The 22,781-nt window shown below is 42.7% G+C and overlaps 1 protein-coding gene across 1 annotated transcript in view; it reads left to right on the forward strand.

Moving 5' to 3' along the window:
• The first annotated feature begins 3,424 nt into the window (after positions 1-3,424).
• LOC138638477 (G-protein coupled receptor 35-like) overlaps positions 3,425-22,781 on the forward strand; it is a 63,149-nt gene continuing 43,792 nt past the window's right edge. The window contains exons 1-3 of the mRNA XM_069727808.1: positions 3,425-3,507; positions 3,615-3,691; positions 3,777-3,844. Coding sequence (XP_069583909.1) covers positions 3,681-3,691; positions 3,777-3,844 — 79 coding nt within the window. The 5' untranslated portion in view covers positions 3,425-3,507; positions 3,615-3,680. The remainder of the gene's footprint in view (positions 3,508-3,614; positions 3,692-3,776; positions 3,845-22,781) is intronic.

Below are 22,781 nucleotides of genomic sequence, written 5' to 3' on the forward strand. Positions count from 1 at the left end.
ATTTCTTAGCGGCACAGTGTCAACATCTCAAAGGGTGGGGGAAGGAGTCAGGGAGGGTACAAATACCTAATAGCCTGAGGTTCTTACTAAAGGCGGAGGTATTGAGCGATAGTCAGGAAGGCGGACAGTTCAAGAAGATGGGTTCAAAGGGTTGTACTATTAGATTAATTCACAGAGTGTGGGAAAAAGTAAAGCTCATCAGGGGGGTGAACGGTTTCACTAGATTCTCGCCTATATGGGACTACATTTATCTACAAGAATTCAGGCAAAGGGAGGGATTTCGTACTTGGACAGCAGCAGGTATTGAACGGCTGGGGCAGCTGATCAGTCAGGGTAGACTTCAAATATTTGAGGAGCTGCAGGAAGAATTTCAGTTATCACAGCCTGAACTGTACCAATATAGTCGTATCTCCCATGCTTATCAAGCACAAAATAAAAGGAGACCCATAAAGGTGCAAGTAGATCTCGTGTTAGATTTTGTCCTTAAGAACAGTTGCACGAAGGGGGTGATATCGGAAGTATATGGGTTTCTTCTTTTCTCTTTTCTTGATAAACACCCTATCAGGGCTAGAGGGAAATGGGAAGCGGAATTGGGTACGATTGATAAGGATAGATGGGACTCTATCCTAGAATATGTGCCCAAGATTTCAATGAGTGAACCTGGGAGGTTATCGCAGTTATTCATAATTCACAGGGCCTATAGAACCCCTAATAGGTTATTCAAAGCTGGATTGAGGCCTAATTCGGAGTGCCCTAGGTGCTCATAATCTCAAGCGGGTATACTGCATATGTTGTGGCATTACCCCAGATTGTCCTCCTTTTGGATAGCAGTAATAAACCGTATGGAATTGGTGTATAGTTGTATTATCCCTGGGAACCCATTGGTTTGCATATTGTGATACGTGGAAGAAATTGTAAAGGATAACATGACCAAAATAGTCATTGCAAGACTGTTATTTATTGCAAGAAAGTTGATCGCTAAATTGTGGATCAGAGAGGAACCTCCGACAAGGAGAGATTTCCTTATGCAAACGGACCATATACTTTCATTGGTAAGAAGTATCTACACCAAAAGAAATAAGCTGGACCTCTTCCACAAGTTATGGCAACCGTGGTTTGATTCGAGCTAATGTGTTGAATGAGACTATGTGGAGTTCGGAGTCTTTTAGGAAATACAAAGGACTGTTACCTAACTATTTGCATGATGTTAGGAACTATGGAGGTTTTTGCTAGGGTCTCTAAGGGTTGGGCGGGGAGGGAGGGTATGTTAGGGGGGGAGTATGTTATATTTAAAAGTTTTATGCAACAATGTAACGAGAATTATTTGTAATATCTTGTCATGGTTAATAAAAATCTATCTGAATAAAAAAAGGCAAGGCCCACTCCGAATAGCAGGCACAGGCCACATCTAGCTCCGTCATGTCTAGAATGGAGTTGCTCCTGTGAGGCATGATGTCAAGGGAAAGGGAGGAGCCTCATGGATAGAGATGTAAGGGGAATATAGGAGATGTCAGGGGGGAAATTAGAGAAGTGAGGTGCTGCTGCAGTATGAGGCTGCGTATAGAGAAGAGTGAGGCACTGCAGGTGGAGGCTGTGTGTAAGGCCACATTCACGCGTTCAGTATTTGGTCAGTTTTTTAACTCTCTATTTATAAGCCAAAGACACGAGTGGGAGAAAAATACCGAAGTGGTGGCGTGTCTAATATACTTTTCCTCTGATTTTTTTACTCCAAGTTTTAGCTTACAAATACTGAGGTACAAATACTGACCAAATACCGTGTGAACGAGGTCTAAAGGAGAAAAGTGTGGTGCTGCAGAAGAAGTAGGCTGTGTATACAATATGCTTTATTGCAATTAGTGCAATTTTTCTCGGGATCAAGTGTTTCCAATTGTATACGGAAGAGGAGTCTGAGGTGCTGCCGGGAGGAGGCGACTATAAAAGAGAAAAGCTGTGCTGCAGAGAAATGTTGTGTATACAGGAGGAGCGTGAGGTGCAGGAGCAATAAGGCCCCTTAACTGCCGCCATTAAAAGTCATATCAGCAGTTGTTAAGGGGTTAATATAGTGTTAAAATAACAACCTTTTTTTCAACAAAATGGCAAAGGTTTTGTTCTGTGTACCAGAGCGGGAGCGTTGCTATGTTCAACAGCGACAATTTCTTTTCCTTCATTATAATTTGTTATTAGTAACCACAGTAGGTTACTATGCCCGGTCAATGACTGGCTCATCAGCTAGTATAATATATAGTCTTAGGCTGCCGTCACACTAACAGTATTTGGTCAATATTTTACATCAGTATTTGTAAGCCAAAAACACGAGTGGAACAATTAGGTCGGGATTACACATGCGAGCTCTGGCGCCAGCACTTCGGAGCGGAGCGTGCGGCAGCAAAACAACACATGGAGCCGCACGCTCCGCTCTGGAGTGCCGGCGCCAGAGCTTGGATTTCACATGCGAGACACAGACGTGTTTCTCGCATGTGTGATCCTGGCCTTAGAGGAAAAGTATAATAGAAATACGTCACCCCTTCTGCATTTATCACCCACTCCTGGTTTTGGCTTATAAATACTGATACAAAATACTGACCAAATACTGCCAGTGTGACGGCAGCCTTACCCTTCCCTCAGACACTACCATGTCTAATGGCTGGACCATTTTTTGATGTTGTTTTTCATATTTTAAGAAATGTTAACGTTTTCTTTAGACTTCTTGTTTCACTTTAAGTAAGTTTACCCATCTCTGCATTAAAGTTAAGAAACAATTAACACAAGTAGTTTTATTTTGCTTATTAATGGATTTATAAAGATATTTCTGGGTTTCTTGTCTGCAAAAAATCTGACCATTTTTCTCCCATGTGACATCTGCTGTGTTTCTGTTTTGCATCTGTCTTTTACTTTGAAAAAAAAAATTGAAAAAGGAATACGGTGAAAAAGCACAAAAAAGCAAATGGAAAATGGATGGAATGTAGTTTTCAGCTATTTTAACAGATCACTATCTGGTTTGTATGCTGTAGGTTTAAAAAAAAATAAGCAGATGCATAACAAAGGATGATTTTGGAATATGCAGTAAAATAGATGTAATTAACAGTACCTCAATGGAAATATTTTGTGCCATCTTCCCAAAAACAAATAACTTTTATGTCATCCATCAGATACTAAGAAAAATGGGTCCATAAATATGACATGATTTTGCCAAATAAGCAAGGTTATGACCACTGAAAAGCAATAGTACTGCACCAGTACTTCGATGTTGGGTCATTAAGTATTATATACTGTAAAATTAATTTTTGCACTTCCACAGCCTCTTCGTATTCTCGTAAGCATATAAAATAAAGTCACTGATATGTTTCCAGCTTCCAATCCCGCCTCTATCCCTTGCGTATGTGATTCATGGGCGAGTCACAAGTCAGTTGTGCAATAACATTGGTAGAGCTTACAGCCCACAAGTCTTTTCATGAATTCAGTTTAGAAGGAAAGAAAAAAATACGTGCCGAGCTGTTTGCACAGGGGGTAGGTTTAAGAAATGCTTCAGACAGGAAAAAATGTGATCACTGAACTTTGTGCACTTCTGCAGATTTCAGTGTCATACAACTGTTCAGAATTTTCCTTCCACACAGACTCAAGTTGGTTGCTCACGCACACGGCTGAGATCTTCCTGGCCATTGCTGGATGTCGGAACCGACATGGACCAAAGGTGTGTAGACCGTACATAAAGCTCAAGTTCTCTGCTTCTGATATGTTTCCGAATGCTGTGGATAACTTTTTGCAAATCTTTACAGAAACATCCAAGTCAGTAATTCTATGGCCGTGACCTCACAAATGCTGTCTCATGTCTCAACTAGCCCTGGTAAGAGAAATTGTGGTATATTACATGAAAAGAAAATACCCGAATGTCACTAATTTCTTCACAAATGTCTTACAAATTAATAGATTGCAAAATAATGCAGTAGAGCACATGTTAAAAATACTGACAAATCCTAAGGAGCAGCTATGTAAACTTTATTCCCAATGGTCCTTCTATCTTTTGCGACTGAGCCTAACAATTACTTTTCGAAATTATTGATTCTGAAAGTTGATTTTTTTTTTCCAATGCCAAAAATAATACAATTGATTCTCCATCGTATGACTAAGTTCAGATGAGCACTGAACTTTTTGGACCAGTTACCGCATAGTACACAGATGTAAGAACTGCCTACTATTTACATGCATTAGTACGGCTCGTAACGAAGAATTATTGCACATAGTCTGTTATGCACACAGAGAAGACATGGATGGAAATGTCGGTAGTGTGAACTTAGCCTAAAGCTCATATGGCTCTGGCTTACGTGTGATATATACAGGGAGAGCAGACACTAAGAAAGCGCACTAACGCTCCATTTTTCCGGAGATACAAATTCCACATTCTGCTGATCTGCGTGTTTCTCACCTTTGTATAGGAGAATGACAACTCCTTTGAATTGAAGAATGATGTGCAGGCCTGAATATTTTATAGACAACTTTTCGTACATACTGAATATTACTGACATTTCTGGGAATATCCATAATATCACTTTGAGGAATAAAAAAATCATGAAAGATGGCTGGTAAAGGATAATATAAGATATGATACTTTCACTTTGCTATTATGTCAGCATTCTTTGATTTACAGTATTTGTTAAGTATTCTTCTTTCGATTTCATTAGCTTTCAAATTATCTTGCAGTTGTGAGTCAGAGCTATAAAACACTGTACTGATTAAGGCTAAGTTCACACTAGGTGGTTTTTCAGCATTTTTTTTCTGCAGCAAAACTTGATCTATTAGCAGGGAAGAAGATACGTTTTTTGTTTTGTTTTTTTTTCTGCGGTTTTAGCACGCTAGATTTGTCTTAATAAGTTAGGCCACAAATTAACCCCTTCACGCTATGGCCATTTTCACTTTTTTTTTTCGTTTTTGTATTTTCTTCCCCGACTTCCCAGAGCCATAACTCAATAAAGCTGTTTCAGGTCTTGTTTTTTACGGGACCAGTTATACTTTTGAATGGCATCATTGATTTTACCTTATAGTGTACTGGAAAAACAGGAAAAAAAAATCCAAGTGCGATGAAATCGCAAAAAAAAGAGCAATTCTACAATTGTTTTTTTTTCTCTACCATGTTCACTATATGGTAAAAGTGAACAGACAATATGATTCCCCAGGCCAATACAAGTACGCATATACCAAAAATGTACAGTTTATTTTCTATTTAACTGCTGAAAACAAAATTCTGAAATTTGGATAGAAAAGGTTCTGCGTTTGTCGCCATTTTCTGAGACTGGTAACGTTTCCATTTTTGGGGATCTGGAGATGGGTTATTTTTTGTGCCCTAATCTTACGCTTTTATTGATACCATTTTGGGGTAGATATGCAATGTGACTCTTGGCAGTAGCAGTGGGTGAGGCACTCATCTTCAGCGCCCCGCTTACATGAATGTGTGGGTCCTGGATGGGTGTGTGGACTTTGGTAGTGGGGGCTGTATTTTCGCGCAGACCATATTCTGCCTCTGGCCAGGACTGTAAGACTGTAAGACAAATCGAGAGACTGATCAAGGAGTTTGTATGTTCTCCCCGTGTTTGCGTGGGTTTCCTCCCATATTCCAAAGACATACTGATAAAGAATTTAGATTGTGAGCCCCATCGGGGACAGCAATGATAATGTGTGCAAAAACTGTAAAGCGCTGCAGAATATGTTGGCGCTATATAAATAGATTATTATTATTATTATTATTATTATTATCTTAAACATTAGTGCTTAACAGTTCCAACAATTTCTCAGTTACAGCTTCACACACAAAATAACAGGCACATAATTTCAAATATGTTCCAGTTTCACAGCACATAATCAGACATAGGTTCTGTTCCCGCTGGGTTGTTCGCAATGTTACTGGTCCTATGAGTTCCTGCATAACCCAGCCTAACACAATAGAGCAGTTTGTGATGGTCACCTTCCCTTCGAGCGCTTCCATGTCTAGTCTCCTTAACAGTCCCATCATAACCAAATTAAAACCTTGTACTCTCAGATGCTTGGGGACAACCCACTAGGGAAGTTGACGACACTTGCATGCCAGTGAAGATAGCTGGGTACTTTGATGGTTAAGAAGCCTGGCCACTAGAATCCTGCACCAGTAGAAGTCACTCAGTACCTTGACCTTGACCTGCTAGGGTTCCATCCTCCGGCTGCTTTAGTCTAGGGCCATTCCATTCGAGGATTGATCTCTAGTTACAACGCTGTTCACACTCTTTGTCTACATCCACACTCGAGGTTCATGCTATCTCCCATCAGGTCTCTTTCTCCTCATGCAACAAATCATTCAATGCACACAACCTCGACAATCTGCAGACTAATTGTCCATTTTTACTGCACACAAAGTCTTAACTGAAGTCTCTAGAAAGAACTGTGTATGTCCCTAGCAGATGATCCCTCCCACTGTGGGCTAGTCCAACATAAACTGTCTCTGACCCTACAGTCTGTTGCTGGGCAGACTTAACCTTTCACACAGTTCTATGCAAACAAACATTATGAGACCTATGTCCATCTTACATTATATTATCACATCCTACATTATACACTATAAACTTGTTTCTTCAAGGTGGAAATGAATGGGAGCAGCATGTCCATTCCCTTACAGATACAATGTTTTGATTGCCTCTTAATGCATTTTATTGCATTGTTGTGGCGGCCAAATGTAATTCTGGTATTTTTATGCTTTTTTTCTCAATAGACTATTTAATTATTGGAATAATTTATTTCATATTTTGATATTTAGGCCATTTGTGAATGCGACGATACCAAATATGTGTATTTTTTGTTTTATTTTCAATGGAGCAAAAGGGGGTAATTTTAACTTTTTTTTTCATTGTTTCACATCTTTTAAAAAACTTTTTCTCCCTTTTTACTGTATTTAATAATCTCTTTAGGAACTTAAAACTGCAATCATCTGATCACCTGTGCTATATATAGCAGTGCTTCAGCGCTTCTGCCCTACTATGTATAGCAGAATTCACAACCTCCTTTGAACGCCAGCCACGAGCCGACTTTCACAGAAGTATCATAAGGAAAGGTACGGAGGTCTTTTGCAGACCCCCAGGTGTCATGGCAACTAGTGATGAGCGAACGTGCTTGGATAACGTCTTACCCGAGCACGCTTGGGTAAGACATTATCCAAGCACGTTCAGTCATGACTAATGACAATCCATAGGTAACTCATTATTATGTGACAGGTTAGCTGATGGGAGGAGTTTATAACACCCTTTCGACCAGTGCATGCTAAATCCCACTGCCAGAGATTGACAGTGCGATTTAGTGTGACGCCCAGGAGACCAGGGTACCCAGCACCGAACCAATGGGGTCTGTCTCTTGAGGGGGATGTCACGGGTGGCTTGACCCGGTGCTGTGGTCTCAGGCAATGCACAGTGTAAGGGGTATCGTGAGGGAACAGGCACTTACTTGATCAGTAGCAGGTTCTCCCAGCGGTGATGATCCCGATCCTGGATAGATGGCTATTGTCCAAATGAAAGACTGAGGCACTGAAACGTTTAACCAGTTTACTTCAACATAAAGGGATTTACAACCAGTCCTGTCACCGGAGTCTGTATGGGAACTCTGAGTTACTTTGACCCTGCCGGGGTCTTCGCCTCTTATTGTACGCAGTTTCTGTGTGGCCCTACTGCTGTATGTGAACTGGCTGCCGGCCCAATCTGTCCCCTCCGGGTCCTGGTTCGACGGGCAACCCGAGTCCTTTTATCGGCTTACCCCCTCCAGGAGTACCGCTGAACTCTGTGTCTGTTGCTGCGTCCGGCCCTAGTGAAGCTGATATCACCTCACGTTTTTCCGGTTGCTGTATTATATATAATGAATACAGCCACGGATCCGGTATCCGTCTTTGCGCCTGTTCTGGGTAGTGATTAATGCTACCCGGTTCTCATAATGTCCTTTTTCTCTGTCCCTTTTCTCCTCAGGCCGGTGATTTGGGCCTGGAAACCATCATAGGGCTGTTAGAAATTCAGCTGTATGACCTCTCACTTTCAGCTCCTTAGCCCAACTGCCAGTTTTTCTCTCAGACCAGAATGGATCAAGGGGAGTCTCTGGAGCTCCCCCTTCTGGCCGGAGGTGGTAGTGCAGTTTTGCTATCTTAGTACTTGTATTTAGTGTCAGTAACTATTTTTGTGGCAAATACCCCTAGGGGTGCCACATTCCCCCTTAGTTAAGAACAGTACTCCGGGATTGTGGGACGATAACATTTTGAAATAACAATTAATATGTACAGAGTCTTAAAAATGAAAAGTTACAAAAACCACTCAAGGAAACAAAAATAGAGTTCTGTAAAAAGTCACTTCAAATAGCGTCCATTAATGCAGTTCTATCCTTGAAGGTACTAGGAAAGGCACTGCACTTTGTGTCCAGGAATTTAGTTCCATTTTTCCAACAGAGTTGTCAATATAAAGTCTAAAGAAAGTTCAAAAAGAGCAAAAAGCAAAGTTCAAAAAGCAGTCTTTCCGGAGCTTTGATTTAGTGCCTCCGGGTTGATAACAAGTTCAAGAATATGCAAGAAGTTCATACAGACAAGTCTCTGTAGGCACTGGGCTTAAACGTTGCAGACTGATAACAATGACTATACTACATTTTCTGTTTAATTATATACGGCATAACATATATACAATTCACATTATGAGCTTTATAGTTGGTAATCTGCATACCTGGCCGGTAATTGACCCTGGGTACTACGCTGTGATCTACGTAATAGCGGTGTCTCTTCATGTGGTGTACTACTGTCTACTGCGGATGTAGTATCTGCCCGCTCTGCTAAAGATAATTCCACGACTATGGAGTTGGCAAGTCCACCGTGAATGGGATTACTCTGAACAGGAATCTGTTCTTCCTGGCCTGGAACCTCCCGTAGTACGGGGTCAGCCTCTTCCTGTCTTGGGACTTCTGGTATTGGGTTCGGTGTTGGGTAAAAGGCCACCATGGGAACCACTACTGCACCATGGTATGTTAGTAGGGTTTTGGGAAAGTCTCCTATACAGGTGTGATACATTTCCTTTTCTTTTTCCTTTACTGGTTGGACCTGCATGGGTTGAATAACTTCTGGTTCTGGCTGGACAACTTCTGGCTCTTTCAATGCTTCCGGACATAATTTAAGATTGTCTCTTGACACTAGTACAGATGTTAAGCCTCCGTTTTTGCTAATGAGACACATTTTAGGATTATCCATTCTTGTTGGTAAAACTGTGTAGGGTACGGCTTCCCACTGATTGTCTAGTTTATTGGTTCGACGATTTCTCTTGAGCACTTGGTCACCCGGTCTTAATGGGGTCGCTAGGGCATTCTGGTTGAAAGTTCGCTCTTGTCTTTCTCTAGTTTGCTGAAGGCTTCTTTCCACACTCTCTTGCACTTGGCGATACTGCTTTTGCCGTATGATATCCCAATTGGAGTCTTGAACTTTTGCGTCTGGTTTCAGAATTCCCATTTCTAGATCGATTGGTAATTGGCCGGGTCTTGCACGCATAAGGTAAGCTGGGGTGCAGTTGGTGGAGCTCACCGGGACATGATTATACAGATCCACCAAGTCAGGCAATTTCTCTGGCCATTGATTCCTTTCTGTCTCAGGTAAAGTCTTTAGTAGGTCTATTACAATATGGTTCATCTTCTCGCATAAGCCGTTTGTTTGTGGATGATAGGCCGTCGTCCGGATCTTTTTGCAACCATACATATTACAGAATTCTCTGAAGATCTCTGATTCAAAGGCTGTACCTTGGTCGGTGAGAACCTGTTCCGGATATCCATGGGGTCTACAAAAGTACGCTTGGAACGCTTTGGCTGCTGTTTTTGCTGTCAGATCTTTTACGGGTACTACTACCAAGAAGCGTGAATAATGGTCCACGATGGTCAAGGCATAGACATAGCCGGACCGGCTTGGTGTCAACTTCACGTGGTCCATGGCTACAAGTTCAAGTGGTTGTTTGGTGATTATGGGCTGCAGTGGTGCTCTTTGGTTCTTTTGATCGTTTCTTCTGAGGTTGCACGGGCCACAATTTCTGCACCACTGTTCGATTGATTTTCTCATCCCGACCCAATAAAATCTTTCTCTTAGAAGTACTTCTAACTTTTTCCAACCGAAGTGACCAGCACCATTATGGTAAGCTTCGAGGACCATCTTGACATCTTGTTTAGGCACGATAATCTGCCAAACCAATTCATGTGTTTTCGGATTGGTGTACCTTCTACAGAGCTTCCCTTGATACAGGAACATTTTGCCTCTCTCTTTCCAGAGTTGATGCGTCTCTTCTGGGGCACCCTCATCGGGATATGCACTTTGCTCAGTCAGCAGTTCCTTCACCATCTTCACAGCCGGATTGCTGTCTTGGGTGTCAGCCCATCTATGGTGTGCTAACGGATTAAAATTCACCTCTTGTTGTTTCTGATAGGTACTTGACTGATGATGTTTTGCCTTGGGATGATGGAAGGCTGGTAGTTCAATTTCTTCAAGCTCCCCCGTTTCTTCCTCTACATCTCTCAAGTGTGGCATCCGGGATAGGGCATCGGCATTTCCATTCTTGCGACCTGCTCGATACTTGATTATGAAGTTGTAATTAGATAACCGGGCTATCCATCGCTGTTCTAACGCACCTAATTTGACTGTGTCCAGATGGGTCAACGGATTGTTGTCAGTATAGACAATAAATTCTACAGCGGCCAGATAGTGTTTGAAACGTTCAGTCACAGCCCAAACTACTGCCAGTAGTTCCAATTTGAAGGAGCTGTAATTTTCTGAATTTCTTTCAGTTGGCCGCAGCTTTCTACTTGCAAAGGCGATGACTTTCTCCCGACCTTCTTGCTTTTGTGACAGCACCGCTCCTAGTCCCACATTACTGGCATCGGTGTAGAGGATGAAAGGTTGATGGTAATCTGGGTATGCCAGAACCTCTTCTCCGGTTAGTGCCTTCTTTAGTTGTTCAAAGGAGTCTTCCCTTTCGTCGTTCCACTGAAAAGGAGGGTTTCGGTTTGAAGGTTTCTTCGTCTGCCCTACCAAGGCGTCTTGCAAGGGTGCTGCCAATTTGGTAAATCCTTTTATAAATCTGCGATAGTAACCCACCAATCCCAGGAATTGCCTCACTTCTTTTGCGTTGGTAGGTCTTGGCCGATCCCTTATGGCGCTTATTTTCCCGGGATCCGGTGCTACTCCCTCCGAACTCACGATGTGTCCCAGGTACTGTACCTTTGGCTTGAGAAGGTGACATTTGGATGGCTTGATTTTCATGCCATACCTGGATAAGGCTTCGAACACTTCTGCCAGGTCTATTAAGTGTTGTTCGTAAGTCTTTGAGTAGACGATCACATCATCTAGGTACAGGAGGACGGTCTCGAAGTTCTTGTGTCCGAGGCAGCATTCCATGAGCCGCTGGAAGGTACCGGATGCGTTGCAGAGTCCGAATGGCATGCGATTAAATTCACATAGACCCATTGGTGTGGTGAATGCCGTCTTTTCCTTATCTCTCTCAGCCACAGGGACTTGCCAATACCCGCTTGTTAAGTCTAAGGTGGAAAAATAATTAGCAGATTTCAAAGCAGTCAAGGACTCTTCTATCCTAGGCAAGGGGTAGGCGTCTTTATGGGTGATGTTAATAATCCGCCGGTAGTCTACGCACATTCTCATGGTTCCGTCCTTTTTTTTGACAAGCTCCAGAGGGGCCGCCCAGGGGCTACAGCTGTCTCTTATTACCCCGGCCTGTTTCATCTCCCTCAGCATATCTTTTGCACATTGATAGTGAGCGGGCGGTATGGGTCTATATCTTTCTTTTATTGGGGGATGGTCACTGGTGGGGATTGTGTGTTCTACCCCTTCTATCCGTCCGAAGTCCAATGGGTGTTTACTGAAGACTTGTTCATATTCCGTCACTAGCCTATACACCCCTTGTTTTTGATGGGTAGGTGTTGAATTTATGCCCACGTGTAGCTGTTGACACCAATCCTCCAATTCTCCGTCTGAGCCATTGCCTTCCACCTGACAGGTTGGTTCTAAGGGCTCAATGGTTGTGATGGCATTGTTGTCAACAGTATATAGCTTTGCCACTGTAGCATACCTTGCAAAGTGACCTCTTCCTCTCCACAGTTCAAAAGTCGTACCGGCACTCGTCCCCGGTGTACCTCGACTACCCCTCGTGCTGTGAGTATAGTGGGCCTGCTGTCGGTGTACACTGGTTCTGTTAAGGCTTGATAATCTCGTCCCTTAGTACCAATGGCTGCTCTACACCATACCAGCATTTCTGTTTTTGGTGGGATTACAATAGATGTTGGATCACTTACCCTCACACTGCCGATTTCTCCACCTGCAACTTCTACCTGTTGCCTTAACATCAATACTTTTATTTCCCTTTGGAGAACTCTCTGCTGGCAGGATTGGGCAGTTTCAGCAATTTGCTGTAAGACAGAAATAACTTCGGAAAAGCAGTTCTCTAATACATTCATTCCAATCAATACAGTTGGTTCACAGTTCCGCCGGTCAACATCAACAACAATTATACCCTGTTTCTTCAATTCTACTTTACCAATCTTTATGGTCATCTCCCTGAATCCTAGTTTCGGTACCAACTTACCATTACTGGCCCATATATCTAGTTCAACATCAGAGGGCCCTTTATCAATATCTGCATCAGCCCAGTACCTCTTATAAAGGATATACGGTATAGATGAAATCTGGGAACCTGTGTCCAGCAAAGCGTTGAGGGGAATTCCGTCCAGCATGATAGGGATAATGGGTCGTCCTCCGATGTACCTGTCGTGCCAGGGTGTTGGGCCTTGAAAGTTCATTCCTGCGAAGCGGCCCGCATTCACAGGGGATTCCCGTTTAAATCACAATCTCGTGCAAAGTGGCCTGGCTGCTGGCAACGGCGGCAAATGGGCTGTCCATCCGGTTGGTAGCGGTCGCGGGGTCGTCCTCTCCATGTCGGGTATCTCCGGGGTCTCATCCATGGAACATCCGCTCTACGGTTTGCGAACTCTATCTTGGGTCCTCTCATCTCCTGCATGGTTTTAGCCATTGAAGCAAAAACATCAGTTAAAGAGTCAAGCTTTTGTTGAAGAGCCTCATTAGTACTGGGCCCCAGGGGCTTAGCAATGGCCCCGGACATAGCTGATGTCACTGGCTCTCCCTGTTGTTCAGGTGCCTCTGCCATAGGTTGCGCAGGATCCTGATCCCGAGGTGCCTCTGCCAGCTGGAGACGTATAGCGCTCTCCTTTAATTGAGCAAATGTCAATTCAGGGTTCTTAAAAACAAGCATGCTCACATGCCCCCGGTGAGAAGGGGTGTAGAGTCCCTCCATAAATTGATCTCTTAGCAGTTTATCCGCTCCGGTGTTAAAAATGGGTTCAGCCAGTGTAAGTGATTTAAGGGCTTCCTGCAGGTTTAAAGCAAAGTCTCTCACGCCCTCATTAGCTTTTTGTTTGCAATTAAAGAATCGTACTTTAGCTTTGCTGCCGGCAGTGGTTTCAAATGTAGCTTTTAATCCAGCAAATATGCGTTCAACAGTGCCTTTTAGATCAGCTGCCCATGCTGTGACTTCTCGCTTAGCATGGCCACTTAACTGCATCATCAGGAGACTAACACGCTGAACTTCACCCACGGGGAACATGTCAAAATGGGCCAGCATCTTTTCTCTGAAATCGTCAATGGTATTAGGCTCACCTTCATACATTGGAAGCCACGGCCCACCTGGGGTATATGGCATCAGCACTGGCATGATGGGCGCCATTCCTTGCACCGCTGCACTACCGGACTCTCTATCGACACTCTGTCTTTCAGCTGCATTAGCGTCGCCGGGTGCTGCGGCGTCTCCGTGCTGCGACATACTGTGCCCCCTTAGTTAATCCGGACCCTTCTGGTCCTCCGCTTCCGTCGGGATAGTGTAGATTCGTTCCGCTGTGCAGCAGGATTGGTTTTCCCCTTGCTCTGACGTCAGAGCGCTCAGCTTGGTGCCGCCCACAATGACACGCCCCCTGCTGCTCCCGCCCGCCGCGTGCTCTGTAATGGCGGATTCTGAAGTTTTTCAGTCAGACTGGGGCTCAGGTAATGGCGTAGCTCAATTAACAGTCTCGTGCCTAACGGTTATGAGGTGATGGCGGCCATCTTTACTCCATTATAACCAATGGGGAAAAGTCACTTTCAATAGTTTTTAATGGGAAATGGAATTTTCTTTAATAAAGTCAATTTTCAAGATTTTTCATCCAAGTTTTCACAGTTTTGGGCTCCAATCACGGCACACAATACCCGGTATACGGGCTGGCTGGATCCTGTTCGTGACGCCAATTGTGACGCCCAGGAGACTGGGGTACCCAGCACCGAACCAATGGGGTTTTTCTCTTGACGGGGATGTCACGGGTGGCTTGACCCAGTGCTGTGGTCTCAGGCAATGCACAGTGTAAGGGGTATCGTGAGGGAACAGGCACTTACTTGATCAGCAGCAGGTTCTCCCAGCGGTGATGATCCCGATCCTGAATAGATGGCTATTGTCCAAATGAAAGACTGAGGCACTGAAACGTTTAACCAGTTTACTTCAACATAAAGGGATTTACAACCAGTCCTGTCACCGGAGTCTGTATGGGAACTCTGAGTTACTTTGACCCTGCCGGGGTCTTCGCCTCTTAATGTACGCAGTTTCTGTGTGGCCCTACTGCTGTATGTGAACTGGCTGCCGGCCCAATCTGTCCCCTCCGGCTCCTGGTTTGACGGGCAACCCGAGTCCTTTTATCGGCTTACCCCCTCCAGGAGTACCGCTGAACTCTGTGTCTGTTGCTGCGTCCGGCCCTAGTGAAGCTGATATCACCTCACGTTTTTCCGGTTGCTGTATTATATATAATGAATACAGCCAACGGATCCGGTATCCATCTTTGCGCCTGTTCTGGGTAGTGATTAATGCTACCCGGTTCTCATAATGTCCTTTTTCTCTGTCCCTTTTCTCCTCAGGCCGGTGATTTGGGCCTGGAAACCGTCATAGGGCTGTTAGAAATTCAGCTGTATGACCTCTCACTTTCAGCTCCTTAGCCCAACTGCCAGTTTTTCTCTCAGACCAGAATGGATCAAGGGGAGTCTCTGGAGCTCCCCCTTCTGGCCGGAGGTGGTAGTGCAGTTTTGCTATCTTAGTACTTGTATTTAGTGTCAGTAACTATTTTTGTGGCAAATACCCCTAGGGGTGCCACATTAGCTAGTTAACAACCGTGGGTGGAGCCTCGATCCTCACACAGAGGTTAAAAGTACATGACGGCTGATTAAATCAGCTGTCATGTGCGGGGAAAGAAGTGGGCTCAGCGTGTGAGCCTGAATTTATGCCAGAGACAAGTAAATAAATGTCAGATGTTGTGAAGGGGTTTACACTGCAGTGTGCATTTACCAGAAATTTTGCTCCAGGTAGGGGCTTTCGTACATTTCTGGCTTAATTTACAGAACCAAAGTGACAAAAATTTGGATAAATATGAAGGGTGGGCTTTGCCACATGCTGTCCTGTCCCAGTTTTGCCTACTTTGACGAAGCCAGCTCATCATGGACAATATTTGCAAGGAGTTTGTATTTTCTCCCTGTGTTTGCATAAGTTTCCTCTGGGTTATCTGGTTTCCTTCCACACTCCAAAGACATACTGATATGGAATCTAGATTGCGAACACTAGTAAAGGTACCTTCACACTAAACGATATCGCTAGCGATCCGTGACGTTGCAGCGTCCTGGCTAGCGATATCGTTCAGTGTGACATGCAGCAGCGATCAGAATCCTGCTGTAATGTCGTTGGTCGGGGCTAGAGGGCCAGCACTTTCTTTGGTCGCTGGCTCTCCCGCTGACATCGCTGAATCGGCGTCTGTGACACCGATTCAGTGATGTCTTCGCTGGTAACCAGGGTAAACATCGGGTTACTAAGCGCAGGGCCGCGCTTAGTAACCCGATGTTTACCCTGGATACCATCCTAAAAGTAAAAAAAACAAACGCTTCATACTTACCTTCGGCTGTCTGTCCCGGCGCTCTGCTTCTCTGTACTGGCTGTGAGCACAGCGGCCGGAAAGCAGAGCGGTGACGTCACCGCTCTGCTTTCCGGCCGCTGTGCTCACAGCCAGTACAGAGATGCAGAGCGCCGGGGACAGACAGCCGAAGGTAAGTATGAAGCGTTTGTTTTTTTTACTTTTAGGATGGTATCCAGGGTAAACATCGGGTTACTAAGCGCGGCCCTGCGCTTAGTAACCCGATGTTTACCCTGGTTACCGGCATCGTTGGTCGCTGGAGAGCTGTCTGTGTGACAGCTCTCCAGCGACCAAACAGCGACGCTGCAGCGATCCGGATCGTTGTCTGGATCGCTGCAGCGTCGTTTAGTGTGAAGGTACCTTTAGGACAGTGTCAATAATGTCTGTAAAAGCACTGTGATTTTCTATCATTTTTGTAAACACCTAAATAGTTTAGGCTCCGATACATGCTAACGTTTTTTGAACCTGCCAATATGAGCGAGATCTGGCAATAATTATGTATGGTGACCTCTTGACTCTCACACAGATGAAATGTGATTTCTAATGCCTAGTCGTTTGTTGCACAATCTTTTATCTGAGGTAAGCTGTCACAAATGGAGTCTAGCAGTATATTACCCTGCTCTCCCCATATAGAGAACACATGAATGCTCTGCTAAGCTGAGCTCTCATGTCCATGGGTTAGTTGAGAAAGAAATCTATATAAGGTGCATGGACACTATAGGTGATGCAAATTGATTCTCAGGACCCATTTGAAAGTCCACTTCAGTAATCTGATACTGCTTGATGGGAGCCCAGTGAGCCTCCTTCAGCCTGTCAGCATCTGTCGCTCTAGTTTTGATTAGCTGCATGATGTGACATCACATGTGCATCACAAAAATCCAGCTAATCAATAGAGGAGCCAGTAATGTTATCAGGTAAAAGGCGGATTGCTAGACTCCTGTCCAATAGCTGCAGATTAATGGCATGGCCGCTGAACCAGGTCCTGTGAATTAATTTGCACCACCTCTAATGGGCACCTTTTAAAAGTAAGGCCACGTGCACACATTCAGAATTTGGTCAATATGTTACCTTAGTATTTGTAAGCCAAAACCAGAAGTGGAACAATCAGAGGAAAATTATAATAGAAATACATCACCACTTCTGCATTTTCCACCCACTCCTGGTTTTGGATTACAAATGCTGAGGTAAAGCATTCATTAAATACTCAATGTGTGTGACCTAAGGGTTATTTTTTGTTCCCTGTGACACAAGTATTTCCAAACGTATTCAAAAGATAAAGAGGTTTGGATCCTGTTTGGTCTATTGGTCTCAAAGCATTAGAAATTTTTATTTTTTATCAAGTACAGTACAGACCAAAAGTTTGGACACACCTTCTCATTTAAAGATTTTTCTGTATTTTCATGACTATGAAAATTGTACATTCACACTGAAGGCATCAAAACTATGAATTAACACATGTGGAATTATATACTTAACAAAAAAAGTGACACAACTGAAATTATGTCTTATATTCTAGGTTCTTCAAAGTAGCCACCTGTTGCTATGATGACTGCTTTGCACAGTCTTGGCATTCTCTTGATGAGCTTCAAGAGGCAGTCACCGGGAATGGTTTTCACTTCACAGGTATGCCCTGTCAGGTTTAATAAGTGGGATTTCTTGCCTTTTAAATGGGGTTGGGACCATCAGTTGTGTTGTGCAGAAGTCTGGTGGATACACAGCTGATAGTCCTACTGAATAGACTGTTAGAATTTGTATTATGGCAAGAAAAAGCAGCTAAGTCAAGAAAAACAAGTTGCCATCATTACTTTAAGAAATGAAGGTCAGTCAGTCAGAAAATTTGGGAAAACTTTGAAAGTGTCCCCAAGTGCAGTTGCAAAAACAATGAAACGCTACAACGAAACTGGCTCACATGAGGACCGCCCCAGGAAAGGAAGACCAAGAGTCACCTCTGTGTCTGAGGATACATTTATCCGAGTCACCAGCCTCAGAAATCGCAGGTTAACAGCAGCTCAGATTAGAGACCAGGTCAATGCCACACAGAGTTCTAGCAGCAGACACATCTTTACAACAACTGTTCAGAGGAGACTTTGTGCAGCAGGCCTTCGTGGTAAAATAGCTGCTAGGAAACCACTGCTAAGGACAGGCAACAAGCAGAAGAGACTTGTTTGGGCTAAACAACACAAGGATTGTACATTAGACCAGTGGAAATCTGTGCTTTGGTCTGATGAGTCCAAATTTGAGATCTTTGGTTCCAACCACCGTGTATTTGTGCAACGCAGAAAAGGTGAACGGATGGACTCTACATGCCTGGTTCCCACCGTGAAGCATGGAGGTGGAGGTGTGATGGTGTGGGGGTGTTTTTCTGGTGACAGTGTTGGGGATTTATTCAAAATTGAAGGCATACTGAACCAGCATGGCTACCAGAGCAGCTTGCAGCGGCATGCTATTCCATCCGGTTTCTGTTTAGTTGGACCATCATTTATTTTTCAACAGACAATGACCCCAAAACACCTCCAGGCTGTGTAAGGGCTATTTGACCAAGAAGGAGAGTGATGGGGTGCTACGCCAGATGACCTGGCCTCCACAGTCACCAGACCTGAACCCAATCGAGATGATTTGGGGTGAGCTGGACCACAGAGTGAAGGCAAAAGGGCTAATAAGTGCTAAACATCTCTGGGAACTCCTTCAAGATTGTTGTAAGACCATTTCCGGTGACTACCTCTTGAATCTCATCAAGAGAATGCCAAGAGTGTGCAAAGCAGTCATCAAGTGGCTATTTTGAAGAACCTAGAATACAAGACATATTTTCAGTTGTTTCACACTTTTTTGTTAAGTATATAATTCCACATGTGTTAATTCATAGTTTTGATGCCTTCAGTGTGAATTTACAATTTTCATGGTCATGAAAATACAGAAAAATCTTTAAATGAGAAGGTGTGTCCAAACTTTAGGTCTGTACTGTATATATTGAGATTTTTTCTAAGTCTAATGATTTTCACATAGCATTTTATCATGTCTTGTACCAGCAATTGAAAAGACTTTATCAGGAACAATCCTCAACTCTGGATGTTATCTAACTCCAATCCCTTAACCATGACTGAGTGATGGATGTAGATATGTTTCCTAACTTCTAAAGTGTCTTCTGGTATTTACAAAGCTCATTAATTTAGGCTCATCAGTCCTAAAACCCTTGCTCCTCAGTGAAGTTGTGCAATTTCTGTGTTACATGGAGTAACATTTCTCCTTATGGAGAGTGACATACCAGCTGGCTTGTCAAGGTAAGGAGGCTTATTCGCCGTGCAATGCTCCTCTGGGAAATTAAATATGCAAATTGCCTCTTCTACAGTGGCGCTATAGAGTTTAAGTCCTATTTTTCTCAGAAGAGGCAATTTGCATATTTAATTTCCCAGAGGAGCATTGCACGGCGAATAAGCCTCCTTACCTTGACAAGCCAGCTGGTATATCACTCTCCATAAGGAGAAACGTTACCCCTTAGACCCCAGTCCAGAGCCTCCCACCTAACCAAATCAGTTCTCATGCTTTGCACTGACGAGGGCCAACAGCCTGAAACACCATGTCTGAGAATTGAGATACTGATTTGGCTTTTATCCTAAGTCATATTGCACGACTCGTTGGAGGGTTGATTGTGACTTGTAGGATCGCTGCTTCCAACAGGTGGCGCTATAGAGTTTAAGTCCTCTTTTTCTCAGAAGAGGCAATTTGCACATGTGTTACATGGAAACATTTATTTTTAAATAAGAGGCAAGGCAACCTAGGCTTTCAGATTTATAGCATTGACTTCTTGTGGGCTGCATATAAAACATGTTTAGGTCAGGTCTTCATGATGTTTTAAATGCAATTGAGTCCTAAACACGTAGAGGTCAGATGTTTGCTAACAGTCAATGGGAGAATATAAAGTTACATAGATTTATGACTGCATTGGTTTCCTTTATGAATCAGTTACAACATACATTACTACTTCAAACTTTTACATTGACTAAAATGACAACACTTTTTTGACACCACCATCCGTTTTGAGTAGATATATTACTTTTTCCTCATTGTGTAACATTTTAAGAAAATTGCATTTCACATTTCCACTTTTCACTCCTGAGGTGTATAAAGCAAATGGCCCTAAATTCTGGTGGAAATAGTTAATTTACAAATAGGAGGCTATTATAATGTAAAACTTGTCTAAATGATGCAAACACATTGATAAATGTGGGCATGGTATACACAATTTAATAATGCTCTGGCTGCGACTGTTTTCTGTTTGTAGACCTACATTTTTTTTCAGTTCAGTTCAATTTGTTTTTCTTTGGTGCGTTATTTTGAGCACACCAAAATATGTGTTGATCTGGCCTCATTAGTTTATGGAGAGGGGTGGAAAAAGAAGGCGAGAGAAACAGAAACAGAGGACTACACAAAATGAAACAGCTCAAGCTTCCAGTGCAGTTCAATAATTGCTAAAATGTAGTATACAAGTCAGAAATAGTGTTATTTCTCACACGTATCACAACTTATTCAGGAAAATTACTTGAAAGTACTGTTACACTTCAAATAAACATAAATAATGCCCCCAAGAGAGCATATAATTTAAGTGAAAAAATATACTGTATACATTGCCATGAACAAACTGCGCAAAATTGGATTTCATTCCAAAAGCATTCTTTCCTAGCTGTGTTTTTGGAAACTCTAAGTACCGTAAGTTAAAATTTATAACATTGAATTAACAAACCAGATGTTGGCAGTGAACCCACTTATGATCCAAATGTACAAGGTTTATAGTTCAAGCCAAAATGCACAAAGAAACATTTAGCAAGTACTAACACATGTCAACTGTTACCTTGGAAGCTGCAAGGGGAATAAACAAAAAAATACTCCAGAGGTTAAAGTTAGGAACAAGTGACATACAGAGGTGCCTGAAAGTTTGTAAACCTTTTAGAATGTTTCCATATTATGAATAAATTTGACGTAAAACCACATTAGATTTTCTAAAATTAGATATCTAGAACAATTCAAACAAATGATTCATAAATCATAAATGGTAGACTTCATCATTTTTTATTGAGGAAAATAATACAATATAATTTTGCCACTCATGTACATGCTGTATGTGAACTTTTAAGATTAGCAGATAATTTAATGGTAAAACTAGAGTCTATGATATATAAATTAGCGGCTTGTATGGCCACATGTATTCTGTGCTCAGAAGGAAAATTGTACGAGTCCTCAATAAGTATAAACATTCGGCACAATATTTAGACAAGAGTTTGTATTCTTTTCCAAATTAATTTATTTGAGAGACCAGTGAAGAAAGATATAGTGACTAACCTTTCGGCGTTTTAGGCCTTCATCAAAGTAATTTGCAAGTAATATGTAAGATGCAAGCAGGAATGCGAGATGCAGTGATGGACGAGAGGCAGAGGAAGGGTTAACAGGTTTATTAACAATAAATACACTCCACACAGGGAGTAGTGAGAAGCCAGGTGATGGGAAGAAATGGGGCAGAACTGGGAGAGTGGCAGGGTAGGACAGGGACAAACGATAGTTCAGAATTAACCCCTTTACCCCCAAGGGTGGTTTGCACGTTAATGACCAGGCCAATTTTTACAATTCTGACCACTGTCCCTTTATGAGGTTATAACTCCGAAACGCTTCAACGGATCCTGGTGATTCTGACATTGTTTTCTCGTGACATATTGTACTTCATGATAGTGGTAAAATTTCTTTGATAGTACCTGCGTTTATTTGTGAAAAAAATGGAAATTTGGCGAAAATTTTGAAAATTTCGCAATTTTCAAACTTTGAATTTTTATGCAATTAAATCACAGAGATATGTCACACAAAATACTTAATAAGTAACATTTCCCACATGTCTCCTTTACATCAGCATAATTTTGGAACCAATTTTTTTGTTTGTTAGGGAGTTATAAGGGTTAAAAGTTGACCAGCAATTTCTCATTTTTACAACACCATTTTTTTTTAGGGACCACGTCTCATTTGAAGTCATTTTGAGGGGTCTATATGATAGAAAATGCCCAAGTGTGACACCATTCTAAAAACTGCACCCCTCAAGGTGCTCAAAACCACATTCAAGAAGTTTATTAACCCTTCAGGTGTTTAATAGGAATTTTTGGAATGTTTAAATAAAAATGAACATTTAACTTTTTTACACAAAAAATTTACTTCAGCTCCAATTTGTTTTATTTTACCAAGGGTAACAGGAGAAATTGGACCCAAAAAGTTGTTGTCCAATTTGTCCTGAGTACGCTGATACCCCATATGTGGCAGTAAACCACTGTTTGGGCGCATGGGAGAGCTCGGAAGGGAAGGAGCGCTATTTGACTTTTCAATGCAAAATTGACAGGAATCGAGATGGGACGCCATGTTGCGTTTGGAGAGCCACTGATGTGCCTAAACATTGAAACCCCCCACAAGTGACACCATTTTGGAAAGTAGACCCCCTAAGGAACTTATCTGGATGTGTGGTGAGCACTTTGACCCACCAAGTGCTTCACAGAAGTTTATAATGCAGAACCGTAAAAATAAAAAATCATATTTTTTCACAAAAATTATATTTTTGCCCCCAATTTTTTATTTTTCCAAGGGTAAGAGAAGAAATTGGACCTCAAAAGTTGTTGTCCAATTTGGCCTGAGTACGCTGATACCCCATATGTGGCAGTAAACCACTGTTTGGGCGCATGGGAGAGCTCGGAAGGGAAGGAGCGCTATTTGACTTTTCAATGCAAAATTGACAGGAATTG

The sequence above is a fragment of the Ranitomeya imitator genome, chromosome 5, assembly GCF_032444005.1.
Source record: "Ranitomeya imitator isolate aRanImi1 chromosome 5, aRanImi1.pri, whole genome shotgun sequence".
NCBI lineage: Eukaryota > Metazoa > Chordata > Amphibia > Anura > Dendrobatidae > Ranitomeya > Ranitomeya imitator.